At 45.0% G+C, this 15,264-nt stretch overlaps 1 protein-coding gene across 7 annotated transcripts in view; it reads right to left on the minus strand.

Annotated features, from left to right (window-relative positions):
- The window catches only part of CNKSR2 (connector enhancer of kinase suppressor of Ras 2), a 213,191-nt gene extending 205,448 nt beyond the window's left edge, over positions 1-7,743 (minus strand). For all 7 annotated transcript variants that reach the window (XM_086767283.1, XM_086767251.1, XM_086767275.1 and 4 more), the window contains exon 1: positions 7,295-7,743. In XM_086767283.1, the coding sequence (XP_086623409.1) occupies positions 7,295-7,358 (64 nt within the window). In that variant the 5' untranslated portion in view covers positions 7,359-7,743. The remainder of the gene's footprint in view (positions 1-7,294) is intronic.
- Between the last annotated feature and the right edge of the window lie 7,521 nt (positions 7,744-15,264).

Here is a 15,264-nt window from a genome sequence, read left to right on the forward strand (position 1 = left end):
TACAAGATCACACTCACTGCTATTTTCTCAAAGATATTATTATTTGGCAGATAAACAGAGCCTCCAGTGCTTTAAAATGACTTGATATGCTGAATTGCCTGCACTGAAAACCTCAAGGAAAAATTAGTTTCCACCTACCAGACACCTGCTAACCCCCGTATACGGTGAGAGTGAAACATGCGTATGAGTGGATGCTCATGTAGCATTCCAGATCTTCAGTGCACCAGACCGATGGACTTGTCTCTTCCAGCCCTACAACCTCCAGTTGCAGGAAAGGAGCATTATGAGGAGCAGCAGATGCTTGCTCTTGGACAGTCAGCTATTTTAAATTGAAGAGCAAATGTCCTGCTAGGCCCAACTGTCCTCAAGAAGAAATTAATCTCCTTGCACAGGGCTGCAAGTAGGTTCATGTGGCAGTTGCTTTCCTCAGCATTTTGACTATAATACGGGGCTAATAGTGGGCCCCCAAAATTTTTCTTCTTGAACAATACAACTCATCTCTCTCTGCTTCACCTTTTCAGAAAAAGTGGGTGTGTTTGAAAAGCTGGAAGAGACAAATGAAGAAACACAGTCCTTCCAGAACTGGATTTTTTTTTTTAGTAAAGTATTTGGGAACCCTTACCCTACAGCATTTGTCTTGATAATTATTCAGCTTCTAAACTGAAGGTTTAAAGGTTTCATTAAGCAAATGCTTTATTTAAGCAGCAAGTGTAACAGTTTTGTTTTATTTGGATCTAGAAATCTAAAGCAAAGTTATCCTGCTAAAGGTAAGTGCTTGCTACAGGTGATCATTGATATAATTATCCCATCATTTAATGAGGCAATGGTAAGCTCTTGGGGAAAAAAAAAAAAAAAAAAAAAAAAAAGAACCAAAAACACTCACAACACAAAAACCCAGCATCTACATAGCTCGTTCCTCGGGCTTCCTTGCTTTCTCTTTCTCCTGGTTGCATACCTCTGAATAGAAGCCTATACATGAAGAATTTTCTCAGGAAACGGCTTTTCCCTATTCCTCTCGAAATTGGTAACAAGTATTACTACTTGACTCTGAGAAATACAGTACAATCAAATGCTACAGCAACTTTACTGAGATTAAATGCTTATCTACACTTTTCAGGATCAGCCAGACAGGTTAGACCATTTGCCAATTTGGGTTTTACAAGATAAAACTGCCTGTTTTATTATTGTTGGAGCGCTAAAAAACAACTACTTGCAAAGATTCTAAAAATACGTTTGTATACACATTTCAAAACTCTCATCTGAAAAGTGATCTGGTTTATATCGCTGCCTTACAAAATTCTTGACACCCGCTAACCAGAAAAGGCATTTGTAAATTGCTTCGTTTAATACTGCAGTGTGCAAATAAATCTGAATAAGATCAGAATGTAGAGCTTGCTGAACTGTTGCAAAAAAAAAAAAAAACCACTTGAGAAAACATATTGTGAGGCCATATTTAAACTAACAGATGTTTCAGAAACAGAACAATATGTTCAAACAAAATAAAGGTGTAAACGGGCAGTGTTAAAAGAGCTTCACAACTAGCACATTAATTTTGGTAGCGAGTGAGATGACCTCATCCAGGAAAGCTCCTTCTCGAAAAGATCATTAATTTAGAAATGAATTCTCATGTTATGCCTAAAATTTGGCTGCATGAATTATTTGCAGAGTGGCTGCTTATGTAACATTGCCTTTGCTATGGCAACACTGGGGCTGTTAGGCTTTGTCACATCCCAGTTGCAATTGCAGTTTCATTTTCTGCTGATAAACAATGGCAGGAGAGGTCTTCTAATCACAAACCAAGATGCTCTAAAACACATCGCTGTGACTGATGTGGTGGCCACTGATACTGCTAAAACTCCCCATGTCAGAAGGACAAGCAAAAAGTGAGAGATCCACTGGAAAAATAAACAAGCTGAAGAGAGAGATCTTCCAGCCCTGCTTTTAGGACAGGTTTAAAGCTGGAGTCCTTAAAACTAAAGTTTAGAATAGCGCAGTTTGACTCTTGACTGTTAGTCTTTGTACAAACTCCCCTCTCCAAAATGACCCCCAACTTGTCTTACTAAGATTCTTATTACTTTCTCACAAATGGAGTAACTATCTATAAATCAAAAAGTTCAGGAGTTCATCCTAATTGTGCTCCAACTATGGCACTATTTCATGTTTTTCTACAGCTTTTCTTGCTAGGCATTACAGTAAAAGTCATAACTCCATTTAACAGCATCACTTCAAAGCTAATGGAGTACTATATGTACCCTCCAATACTGCAAAGTTTCAGTTTGCTTTTCTTGGGAGAAAAACCCAAAAGTTTTAATGCTGACAAATTGTAAAACACCTGATCTATTCCACATATGGCACTTAGCAATGACTATTCAAGTTGATGACTATTCTGCAGCCCATCAGTCATCTGCACAAGCTTCACAAGGAACTAAAGTTTCAGAATGCAAGCATTTTTCATACCCTTAAAAATCCAGCTTTTGTCTCCCTAAGACAAGTCATCCTTTTCCATATTATTTCTAATGCTCACATTTGTTAGGGGTGCTACCAAAAGTAATATGAACGGAAGTAGCATAAGAAAGCACCCTTAATTCGATAAACCATTGAAAACCTAGAAGATGGACAAAATTGAAAGATCGAAATGAGGCAGGTTCATATGTGCAAGCACACCCCCTCTCCACCATAAAGGCCCACAGGCCTGTATGGCACTCTAGTCCAGCCTACGCTCCAGAAAAAGCACTCTTCTAAAGCCTGTCCAGAACATAGGCTTCTTCAGAGAAAGCCAAGGCAAAAAAAATGAGCTTTTCATGTAGTTCTGGTAGAGACCCTGAATATAGGAGTCATCCTTACCGTCTGTAAAGCCTAAAGCCATTTTCTAGAACCCAGCGCTGCGAGAGGGTTTGCGCCTTCACCGATGACCTTCCCTGCTGCTACCTGATGGTTCAGAAAACACAGTAGGACCTGGGTGTTGGAAGTTCTGGGGCTTTGCACGTGTAGGAACAGCAGTAAAAGGATCCCCACAGCAACTTTTTTTTTTTTAATCATTATTAACTGTTAGAGTCTTTCATTTCAGAGCATTCCCAAACTCTTGCATATTCTTGATGAGTAACACATAATTCCCATTTATACCAAGGGGAGCACAGTCATCTGCAGCCCACGACGGCTCCATGCAAACACACACACTACTGAAAATGGACATAAACCTCTGTACGTGAAGAGCAGACAGAAACTCAGTTCTTAAATCCTTGTAATATTAAATCATCCAAATGTGGAACTTTGGAACTCTGCTTTCATTTTGCCAGCCCATTCCTGTTTCTCCTTCTTTTCCCCTAGTCCTTCTAAATATTCACATCCTTCTAAAGGCTGGCAGAGCAGACTTCAGAGAGGTAACAAGCCCCCATTCCTTAGCACAGGAAGCCTTAGGGCAACTCAGATGTCAGTTTCTTGAGCATGACTACCATTACAACAGTTTAAGCTGTACAAGCTTAGTAAAAGCTCTATGAGCAGTCATTCAGCAAACAAAAAATAAATATTTAAGCTTTGATAGATAAAGTAATATCGATTTTTCCAGGTGGATTGCCTTTTTGAACAGATTCTGCCATTGAGAGCTTGGTACTGAATTAAAACTAGAATATTGTCAAAAGCAGCAAGTCCTCATCAAACTACAACCATTATAAACAACCTCAGGCAAAAGAAGTTAAATTACAAGACCCAGTTAAAAACATCCTGACGTTTGGAAAATAATTGCGTGTCTTTTGAGTTTTCTCAGCACCTCAGAAATCTAAAACACATCTGACATGTTCCCTTCCTGAGCCAGTGAAAGCCATGACGCTCAACGGCACTCGCCTATGCAACGTGTCAACGTCTTGCCACGCGGCAGTGGAATCCACACACATCCTCCAAAGGGAAGGCAGAGGAGGTGATTGACACAGTTTCAGCTCACTGATCCATGCAGGGTCTTTAAAATTAGTTCTAAATAGATGAAAAGCAAAATAATACAGAGTTTGAATCAATTTAAATATTCATTTTATCCTCCACATACAATATGACATCCTGTGGGAGAGATGAGCTAATCCATCTGCTCTTTTTCCAGCTCTATGACGGTTAATCTTCTGCTGGTGGGTTCATTTTAAACCGTACAAAAACTCATATACTGACACGGGCTCTGCTCCTTTTGTCCTTTTTATTTGCAAAGTTTTAACTGGTACTTTGATTCACAACTTCTCAATGCACATATTTTTATAGGTCGAAACTTAAGTAGTCGCCTGTCTGCACAACCAATTCCAGGTACAACTCTCTATCTCAGCAGTGTTAGAGTCCACAGGCCATCAAAGCATCCATAGATTAACCGTGTATAGCAAGGAGTTAAAAAACAAGAGGACACTGGAGAGATTGTATTTATGCTGTCAATACCCACAGTCTCGAGCCTGCTCCCTATCCAGCCATCCAGCCCGGAGCTCGGCACTTTTATGCAACACTTTCAAGTGGGAATACTTTCCCTGTCTTCATTTCTCAGATCTTTAATATTTGGCCCGATGCTTTATCACTGCCCTGAACAAAATGCCACTGAGGCAATGGCTCTTTTGCCTAAATAAAGAATTCCAGACAGGGCTTTTTATTGCAAACGTTCAGGTCATACCAGCAAGACCATCACAAAAACACTGAGAGCAATAAAATCTAAAGTGTTTCATTTCCCCTTACTTTCAGATAACTGTAAACAATGTTAAACAGTGGTTTTTTCCTTTTTGAGGAAAGGTTTTGCTTTGAACATTGAAATCTATTTTGAAGAACAGAGCTCCTCTAAGCAGGCATATTACATAGCAGGGCACTTACTTAAAGGAAGAGGTTAAAACCCAGTTCAGCATCTATAATTCTGTAAAATAACCCCAGTAAGTCAGCAAAACATTCTTGCGTCTTGAACTTCAATGTAACTTATGCAAACCAGACCTGACTGCCACTAATGCAAAGACCGCTGATGCAGTCACTCCAAAGACACTTTCATGTTTTACTCATTGAACTGTCCTGGGTACCTCTTAAAACATAGAGACTTTCAGAAATGTAATTTCTTGGAGACAGGGCGTTTAAAGCAGTAGAAGAACATATTGTCACCCAGATTTCAATAATGATGTTTGCAACACGACAAATGATAGGTGAGGAAAACGAAGCTGTGGCAGCCAAGACTACTTGCCCTTATCCACCACTGTCCTTCCTCCAAACTCTGCAAGCTGTGACCCATCAGCTAGGACCAGGCCTGCCCACGGCTGCTGGTCTTACTCATTTCCAGGCTCAACTTCTGAAACTAGAGGGGCTACCCAGGTGGTTTTCCTCTAACAGTGCCAGTCAAAGGCATGTGCTTCATCTCTTTGCACCTCTCTCTAAATGAAGGTTCATCTGCAATTCAGACTACAAAATGAAGACATGAAAGCTTCAAGCAACATCTATGTGTTTGCTCAGTAGAAATGAAAGAACTCCAGAGAAACAGTTGAGCAGCCACACCAAAATAAACAGGTTAAACACTAAAAAGCAAGCTTCACAATCCATAAAGTAGGCACGATTGCAGTAACCGCCTTTTTTTGGTAAAGTTCACATAATTAATTTTAAAAACAGATCTGCAGCTCTGTGTGTTAGTCACTGGTTTCTAACCACAAACCTTTATCCAGCCTCACAATCTTTACTGTTATCATTTAGTCAGCCTGCTGTTTTTAAATAACTGATTTTTAAATAACTGATGCAACACAGAAGCAGAGTATGCAATGTACTTCACCTGTCATTTATGAAAAGTATTACATTTTTGAAGTGTTTTTAAAACGCAGTATCTGCAAATTCATTATTTTTTCTGCATTCCCAAAATATGAGGGAGGTATCTCAGACATTGATTTGAAAAAACTCCTACACAATTTTTTTTTTTTTGAGAAGTAAAAATGTTGGAAGCTAAATAGCTGCAATAAAACACTTTGAAGTTGAAAGGTTTGCTTTTAATACTGATCATCTGCAGCTCCTTCAAGTTTTTTAATCATATTTACTAATATCTTAAGATCTGAAGTATCACATTATTGTTTTTTAATTCTTGTTATTCCATGGATTGAGAATGCTTCAGAAACACCAAACCTACGTATGTTACTGAATGTAATTAGAACTCAACAGCTATAAATGCCAGGATTGAATAACTGAAAACATATGCTATATGCCTGAAATTTTAAGGATGATGAAACTGTCACATTAGTAGCACGCAGCATGTTATAAAGAACTCCCACAATGTAGCAGTTGTTCAAAAGTTGTACCCATCCGGTCATTCTATCTTTATAAAAAGATACATAACACTCGATGGTAATTTATTCAAAACACAGCTGCAGGCTAAGTTAAAGGTAATAACAAAAAAAAAAAAAAACCCACACCACAAAAAGACCTTTCTAAATGACAGTATTAAAGCCATATCGGTGCACGCCGAATAACAGAAGAGCGTTTCCAGAAAGTGCAAATTTTATTCTTCAGGCTTTATTTCGGGGCAGGACAGGTGAGGGACCGGGAGAGGCAGAGCAGCAGCACAAACCCAGGTCAGCCCAGCCGACTCCTCCCGGTTACTGTGAACGACGGATCTTTAAATGTCGCCCCGGGGGACGGGGACCGCGACCCCTCCACGCGTGGGTGCCCTCGGCCCGGCCGGAGGAGGGGGCTGGCGCCCGCTCAGGCGCTTTCACGGCGGCGGGGGCGGGGCGGGGGAGGGGGGGGCGCGGCAGCCCCGACGCTCCCGAGGGCGCGGACGGACCCACCGACCCCACGACCGGTGGACCCCTCCCGTCTTGCCCACCCCTCCCCCGGCCCCAGCCGTTAGATCCAACTTTTTATTTCAAGAATCGTTTCGCACCGCATCCGCCGGGCGCGGCCGGCCCCGCTCCTCGCATCCCCTTGCTGCTGGGGCGGGGGGGTGCGGCAGCCCCATCGCCCGGTAGCATCCCGGGATCCCCTGGACACAGCCTTCCCTGTCCCTCCCACTCGGCTCTATGAGCGGCCGGGGGTCACCGACCATCCCCCGTTCCGCGCCCGGGGGCGGAGCGGGAAGCGTAGCCCCGGGGTCCCCAGCCTCCGCGCCGCTCCCTCGCCCCGGCAGCGTGGCCCCGACGGCCTTCCTCCTCCCTTCCCACCCCCTCAGCCGAAACGTGGGGGGAGCCGGCGGTGCGGGGAGGCGGGACCCCGCCGCGGGGGAAGCCGCGGAGCTCCCCGCACCTGCGGGGATGGGGTTGGCGGCGGGGGAGGGGGTGATGGGAGAGGGGCACCGCGCAGCCCCGGCGCCGCTCCTCACCTTTCATCCAGTCGACGACTTGGCTGGGCGACCACTTACTGACGGGCTCCATGATGAGGGCCATGGGGGGGCTGGGGGGCGCGGGGCTCGGGCGGCCTCCGCCCTCTGCGAGCGCGGGGCTCGGCCGTGTGGGGCGGCAGGAGGAGGATGAGGAGGAGGAGGAGAGAGCCGCTGAACCCCCTCTTCCCTCCGCTCCGTTCCGCTCGCTCGCCGCCTCTGTGCCTCTCTGGAGATTTCAGTTCATGTTGCCGGCTCGGCGGGGAGGAGGAGGAGGAGGAGGAGGAGGAAGGGGGAGGAGGCGGCCGCACGCTCCGACGCCTCCCGCCCCCGCGAACCCGCGGGCAGCGGCGGCGGCTCCCGGCCCCGGCGAGGGGTCGGTCCCCGGAGCGGCGAGCGAGGAGAGGGGTGTGAATGGGGAGGGTGGGTCAGTTCGGCGGTGCCCGGCGGCTCCGCTCCTCTCCGCGGCTGCGGCTCCCGCGCCGGTGCCTTTTTCTCCCGGCGGAAATGACGAGGCGCCTCCCGCCACCCGAAATATCTCCCAGCGAAATGGGAAGCGGCACCCGACGGCCGCCCGGGGCGGGGGAACGGGATGGGGGGGAGGGGGAGGCCGGGATGACTCGCAAGGTGCCGCTGGGCCGGGGGGGTGGGGGGGCAGCGCCGAGCACCTGCTCCCGCCGAGCCGGGGGCGGGGGCTGGGGGGGGCTGCGGGGGAGGGCGGCCAGCGGCACCGAGCTGCTGTTTGGGGCTGGGTTTTTTTTTTTTCCTTGAAAAAAAAGCATCGCTGCGTGGGCAGGAAAGGTTTTTGGGGTTTTGGGGGGTTTTTTTGGGTTTTTTTTGTTTTTTTTTTTTTTGAGGAAAGCCCGACTGTAAGATGGCTGTGATGGACAGTGTCGCCCCGAGGGTGCGGTAACGGGGCAAAACGGAGTGCGGCGGACCGGCAGAATTGGGATGGGCACTGGGCAACCGACCCTGCTCGCGCTGCCCCCTGAGTTGCACCACCCGGGGCCGGGCTGCGGGTGGAAAAATCCCCCGTCCCTACCGGGGAGCATCACCGCGGGAGCTGTTCCGTCTTCTCCTGGCTCTGTGTCACACCCCCCCGCCCCTCCCCGGCTGTGTTGTCCCCCAAGGGGTCCGTTCCCACAGCCCCTCTGCCACAGTGCCTCTTCGGAGGAGTCCCTCCCACGCGCCGAGCGATTCCTCCCGTGACGGCCGTGGGTGCTTTTCAGGCGCCCTTCCTAGGAGCCTCTGCTTCGAGGAGGTGGCGAGCCCCCCCTCCCTCTCCCCCCTCCTCCCCTCCCCCTCCCGCCCCCCCATTGGAGCTGCAGGCAGAGGATAAACACCGGAGGATAAATAAACACCGCCACAGGGTGTTTTCCCGCTGGTGAGCTGGCCGGTCACAACTCTGCCTGCGCTGGCATTCGCCTCGCTTCTCCCGCCAAAGCTGAGGCTGAAGAGAGGGCCATGGAGATGCGTTCCCTCTGACGGCGTCGGCTGCTGAACACCAGCTGCTGGCCGTGACATTTAATATCTGCCTGTACGTGAGGAAAAAAAAAAAAAAAAAGAGGATTCCCTCAGCCCCGAAGCGGCAATGACAAAGGAATCCCTTTTGCACGGCACGGGCTGGCACAAAGGCTCTCCCATTTCGGTACATGGAGTTGAAGCACTGGCCATGAGGGCCAGTACGGCAGTTCCAGGGTTGGTGACACCTCTTGTTGGAGACCCAAGAAGAGTCTCCCTGACAACATTAGCTAGCCTTGCCCCTCACTTTAAAGGTTGTACTTATCCTCAAGAAGAAACTTCTATTTACTGAAAACTGGGGCTTTCACACCATAACTTTCCCCAAGTTTGTCTCTGGAGGTGTGTCTCCTGTGTCACATTCCTGCCAGCGCACTGACGAAGCAGTCTGCCTCTGAAGAGGCTGCGTTACCTGAAGCCACTGAAACAATAAACCTCACTTGCAAGTTAAGGCTGACTTCTTTTCCTCATGAAAGGTTTGAAAGGTATGCAGGATCCTTGCATACTGGGTTATTGTTGTTGAAAGAGCGTGTCATAATTTTAATTAGAAACCAGTCGTTTGAAAGCTTCGGAAGTAAATACCCAAGATCAGACTGAGACCTGGCATGTAATTTGTAACACCATTGTGTAATTCTCATTGTGCTGGAAAGTTCTTCACGGGTGAGGAGAGGGCAAGTAAGTTCTCAGTATATTTGTATGAAGTCCTAGAGTTCATAATTACAGAAGGCACTGGGATCCCTATGGCTCGCCAGGGTAATTTGCAGCTAGAACAAGTTTTTCCATAAAGCATCTGTGACCCAGCACTGTCCCAGTGCTCGATATCTATTACTTTTAAAGCCCCTTCATAGTGGTTTTAGCAAATTACAGAATGGTAAAAGGGAGCTTACTTCCCCACTTCAGTCAACAGATGATGTGTGGAGCATGGGATCCCATTTTCTTTATTGTTCTTCTCATAGAGCGTAGCCATCTCATAAATACTGGGGTAAATCCCACTATTTTACTCCGGTATATATTCTCCTTTCAGTCTCACTGAAGAGCTTTGGCTTGGCTATGGCAGGGAGGATTTAGCTTGCTATGAGTGATGATAAAATTATCCAGCCATGATATTTAACTTGGTGACCTATTACAGAAATGAGTTCTATAGTCAGGACATGTGCTACATAGAAGTATTTTTTTTTTAATTTGCTCTAAATTTATTGCTGCCTGATTTTATTATTGTTCTCTCTTTCTAGGGTAAGAAGTCAAAAGGAGAGCTGAATGACTTTTCATGCTGACCTTCTTAAACTAAATTGTCTCAGTCAAAATGCCTTAACCAAAGTCTGTTGGCTGTTTTCATCTTCCAGTTTAGTGGCCCTCATCTTGCTGTCACACCTGCATGAGTCAGGCCTTTTATGTAAAGCGTATGGGACAGGCTTCTGCACAGATGCCGAGCTGCAGAATTATGCCCTAACTCATCTTTTATAATTACTCTGATCCATACAGTGCATTAAAAATACTGTGTTTAAAAAATATGTATCTAAACATACATGTCCTTGTTAGGTAAGTCTCCATTTATTAGGTCGTAAATGTAAAGTAAGTACACAATAAAATTCATTATTGAGAGAAAAATAAAAAGAACAGGGATGAGATTACAACTGAAGTACAAGCCTGAACCCAGCAGTGTAGAATATATACCTACTTAAATATCCATTCTCCAAACATCCATGGACATGGATGGACAGCCCCAGCAGATAAGTTTGGGCATGTGCACCTCCTGGATCAGCACATCAGCCTGCAAGCTCACAGGAGAAGCTGTTGCCTTTTTATCCTGGTACCTTTTCAAATCCAAAACTCCCTAGAGTTCAACTGGCCACCCTAGCTGCTACACCAATACAAATTGTAAATAATACCACTAAATAGTTAAAGTATGTCTAATAATATCCTTAGACGGAGTTGGAGACCCAAGCCAACTCAGAGGGATGCACTGCCCTGACCACTTGTCCCTGGCATTGGAGCAGCGGGGAGGTGTGAAGGCCCTGGTGTGGGGAGGAGGTCCATCTGGGCTGAGAGGAGCAGGTGTCCCTCCTGCCTGTGCCGTTCCGGGCTGCGTGACCCGCAGCCTCTACCCATCCGACAAAGAGGCCAAAAAGATGATGACACCCAATGAATTTGGGAGCTACACTGAGACCTCACTGTTTCCTCATTTCTCACCGCTCATCTCCCTCAACCAGCCTGAAAGCAGAAGTGTTTTAAAATGGTATTTCAAAGCTAAATATCTTGCCCTTAATGTATATGCTTTGCATTCCCAATGGTTTAATTTGAAATAAATAGAGGTGGGGGGCGGTTGTGCTACTGATATTGTTTTTGTATAATCAGAAATACAAATCATAATCCCCCAAAGATGCTTAATAATTTAGAGTATTCAGAACTCAATTAAGGCTATTATGGTATTAGAAATTAGATTAAAGGTGGCTAAAGGGTAAAAATTCAAGGACTTCAAACACCTTTTGTAATACAAAGGCTCTTAAAAAATGAACAGGCTGAGAATTTCCCCAGGAAATTCCTAACATTTTAATTAGGTTTCTTCATTTAAAATAAAGAAAGAAACCACTCCGTACACAATTTGAGTTCCACTGCCTTTCTTGAACAGTGGACTCAACTAATTGCCTGCTGAGACCTCCCAGTTCCCCAGGTTTGTGGGGAAGTGCAAAGGCTTAATAGATTTTTAAGATCAGGAGGGACCACCCGGACCATCTGATGTGTCTTCCTACATTGACGCCCGCCAAAGAATTTCACTCAGCCTTTCCCACAGTGAGGGGTTATATCTTTCCTCTGATCGTATCTCTTCTCCGCACCAAATTGTATCCATTTCTCATTTCCTCCCATATGGAGTCAAGCGGCTGGTTCATTCCATCACCGAAAAGAACAGGAATCCCTGGCAATGCAAAGGTCTCTTCTCTTCCTGCATCCCACGGCTGCTCCCGGCCGAGGCTCTGGGTGCAGCTTCAGCTCAGTGCGATGCTGCTGTGGGGAAGGTGCGAGGCGGCAGTGGAGGTGCAGTGGACGTGTCCCTGCAGATGCAGAAGGCTTTTCAGGAGTGTTAGCCAGGTTGGAGGTGTGGGAGGAGCTGCCATCTCAAAAGAACAGTTTTCTGTTCCTTTGTGAAAATAAATACACATAGGTGGTATTACGTTTTCTTTTTTTAGGCACGAGCTTGAGGAGGCTGTTTGTTTGTTCAGCTAGGCTAAGGCTGCATTTATGCTACCACAACATAAATGCCCCGCTTGAAACAATAAGAAATCCAAGGGAAGTGTGCTTCTGTGCTAAAATTATTAGGAAAAAAATTATAAAAGAAAACTGCTACTAATTATTAACATCAGATTCCCACTCATTATTAGCATCACAAATGTAAAATGGCTGCCAACAAGAGTCAGCTCAGAAATCTCATTAGAAAGAAATGTCACAGTTTATTCCTGGTTATAAATGCTATTTTATTACTTTCAGAATCGTTGGGTGGCTTGGCTAAACGCAATAGGTGGCTTCCCTCGAGGTATGTATTTTTACTGATGAATTTGTATTAGCGAAAGAATAATAAATATCTGATAATTTTCTAAGCAATCCTGAAAATAAAACAACATTCTAGAATTGCCGATGAGTATAGTCATCTAAATTGCACACTGGTGCACGAAAGAAAAAAAATAATGATATGGTAATATAAAAAGGGCAAAATCATAATGAGAAGGGACATTAGTCAGTATACTCAGAAAAGCACAATCTGTCTCCCTGGTAATTTGGTGGAGTACAGAAAGTATTAACATGCCATATTACAAGTATTACATTTTATTTCTGACTTCAGGAAGCGTTACCATATGTCTTCAAAGTCAGACATGGCCTCGTAAATGTAGCGTGTTCCTTGTTCGCGCTGTGCAGGCTCCATCCCGCGTAGATGGCATTTATTCCGAATGAATTGAAGAGAGTATAAATCTTCCAGTGCCACAAGACTTCGTATCAGCCAACTTTTGTGGATGAAGTGGGCAGGAGCAATTTGGCTCCTAATGATCAGGAAAACCTGGCAGCTTTGCTTTATTTCTCAGGTCTGACAACTTTCTCGAGAAGCTATTGTTATGGAAATGGTCACGAATTTTCCGGCCTTAAGAAGCATTTACTACTTTCAAGAATATTTCATGGGAAAAGGAAAAAAGACACATATTTTCAAATATTCCTGGTATAAAGCAGTATTATCTGTGTTACAGTTACATATGCCCTGATGTACTCTGATATTACTGTGGCTAGAAGTTATTTGAGATTTCACACATTTACATGAAGCATCGTGTTTACAGCTTGAGAAATTAGTGACCGAAGATCCTGCTCCTTTGCGTCCCCCTTCCCAGTGCCCACATTCTCCCTCGAGCTGTACTGGGACTGTACGTAGACCTAAAGGTCCGTCCGTATGGTGTCACATTGGAATCACAGGGAGACTAGGGAGGCTGATGGTCAAATCAAAGGACGCCTGCTGATCATTATTAACCAGAGTACATGTTAGACTAAATTAAATACGTAAAGTGTCCAGATATCACAGCAGTGCCATAGTTTGGACTTTTCTATGCCACCATGTCATTAATGTTCTTCTTGTTTTGCTGTTTACAGCTAGACCTGGTTAAAGCACAAGAAACACGGACACGGCAAAGGAATATTGTTTTATGAAAGGGAAACATGAGAAGTATTTTTGCAAGGAACTGCTCTTGTGTTCAAGAACAGTAATAATGAAGGAAAAGAATCAGTACAGAAAGAAATGATGGATCAAGGTGAAAAGGTGGCATAAAAAGGAGTAAAGTGGAACAACAGAGAATACAGGAAGCAATACAATATCAGAAGAAAATATTACAAGGCATTGGGAAAACCAAGGAGAGTAAGGGGAAATGAAAGGAAATGTATGTATGGATCAATCTGGAGGTACAGTTGGAATTAAGGGTGGGGAGGGTTAAAAAGAGGGAGAAAGCAGTGAAGTGAGAAGATAAGGAAAAGTATTGAAATTGAGAGGGGAAGAAAGGAGAAAATGTAAGTATATTATCATCAAAGCCAAGAGATCCAAAACATGGACAGGTTTTAGAGGAAAAGGATTTTAAGAAGGCAAGTAAATTGAAGAAGGTGGGTTTCAAACACTGAAAATGACTCAGCAGGAATTCAGCCACAGGGAAAGAGTCAAAATAACTTTAATTAATCAGAGAAGCAAGAAAGTTTCTCACAAAACATAGCAAGATCAAGTGCTAAACAAAAGCTTTTTCATTTTTATTTTTCTTGTTCCTTGGTGGACTAGAGGTAACAAATTGAACTCTGCTGAGTTAAACGTGCCTGGCTCATTCTCTAGCACTGGCCTCAGGTACTGCAGAACGGCTCATGTCTGTAGCATTAAATAGCCTTCACCTCCAAAGCTAAGCGGCTACATGTAGGCTGCTTATTTTAAATGGTTCCCGGCTGTGCTAACACCCAAACAACCTTTGGGACTTGTCTGGGAGGTGTTTGCTGGCGTAGCCCAAAGCTGTGCTGGGGAACATTTGAGCAGTTTGGTAGCACAAGCGTTCTCATGCCTGGGAATATTCCAAGGCCTTGATTGATTTACTGCTGGGGACCTAAGGACGGAGCCTACATTCATACCACACATGAACCAGATCTAGGTTCATGCTCTGCTGTGCTCTGACTTGAGTGGCAGTGTCAGACCAGAGCAGGGAGCACCTGTTCCCCACAAAGGTGAAGCCAGGGCTGGACAGGGGCCTTGACAGTCTCCAGCTGGTCACCCAATCCCTGTTCTTTGGGAACCAACACTTGAGGGTGTCCTGGAGGTGTCATAAATCCCAAAGGAGAGCCCAGGGGCATCCTGGAGGTGACCTGAGGAGGTGATCTAAGCATGGTCTCAAGGGAACGGTTTATAATCAACTGGAAGGATCACAACAGCTTACTTTCCCACAAGGCACCCCCCAAAACCAGTCCTTGACAAAGTAGGAGAATAAGGCCAAATAGTAAATACCACACTACAGATTAAAAAATTTTCTCCCATTTGTTAGCTCACTCTAACTTCACAGCCTCAAAGTCCCACCTGAAAGCTGGCCATCCTCCTACCTAGACAGTCTAATGTTATTCATAGAATCATAGAATCTTTAAAGTTGGAAAATACTTCCAAGATCATCAAGTCCAACTGTCAACCTAACACCACCATGCCTACTAAACCATGTTCTGAAAAACATGGTTTAGTAGTTTTTCAACATGAAAAACATAATCACGAGTGCTGCCCCAACCCTGTGATCTCCTGAAGCTTTCGTTTCTGTAGTTGGCAAAGATGAGCGCTGGGAAGTCAGGAAATAGTCACATACCAGAAACTTTGACAAAGCTCTCAGTTGCTGTTTGAATAATTGCTCAGCAAAAATGCAAGCCACAAACTCCCTTCATAGTCATCTAACCATCTCTGTTTTAAAAACTCT

Source organism: Chlamydotis macqueenii, chromosome 1 (assembly GCF_036417535.1).
Source record: "Chlamydotis macqueenii isolate bChlMac1 chromosome 1, bChlMac1.mat, whole genome shotgun sequence".
NCBI classification, from domain to species: Eukaryota; Metazoa; Chordata; class Aves; order Otidiformes; family Otididae; genus Chlamydotis; species Chlamydotis macqueenii.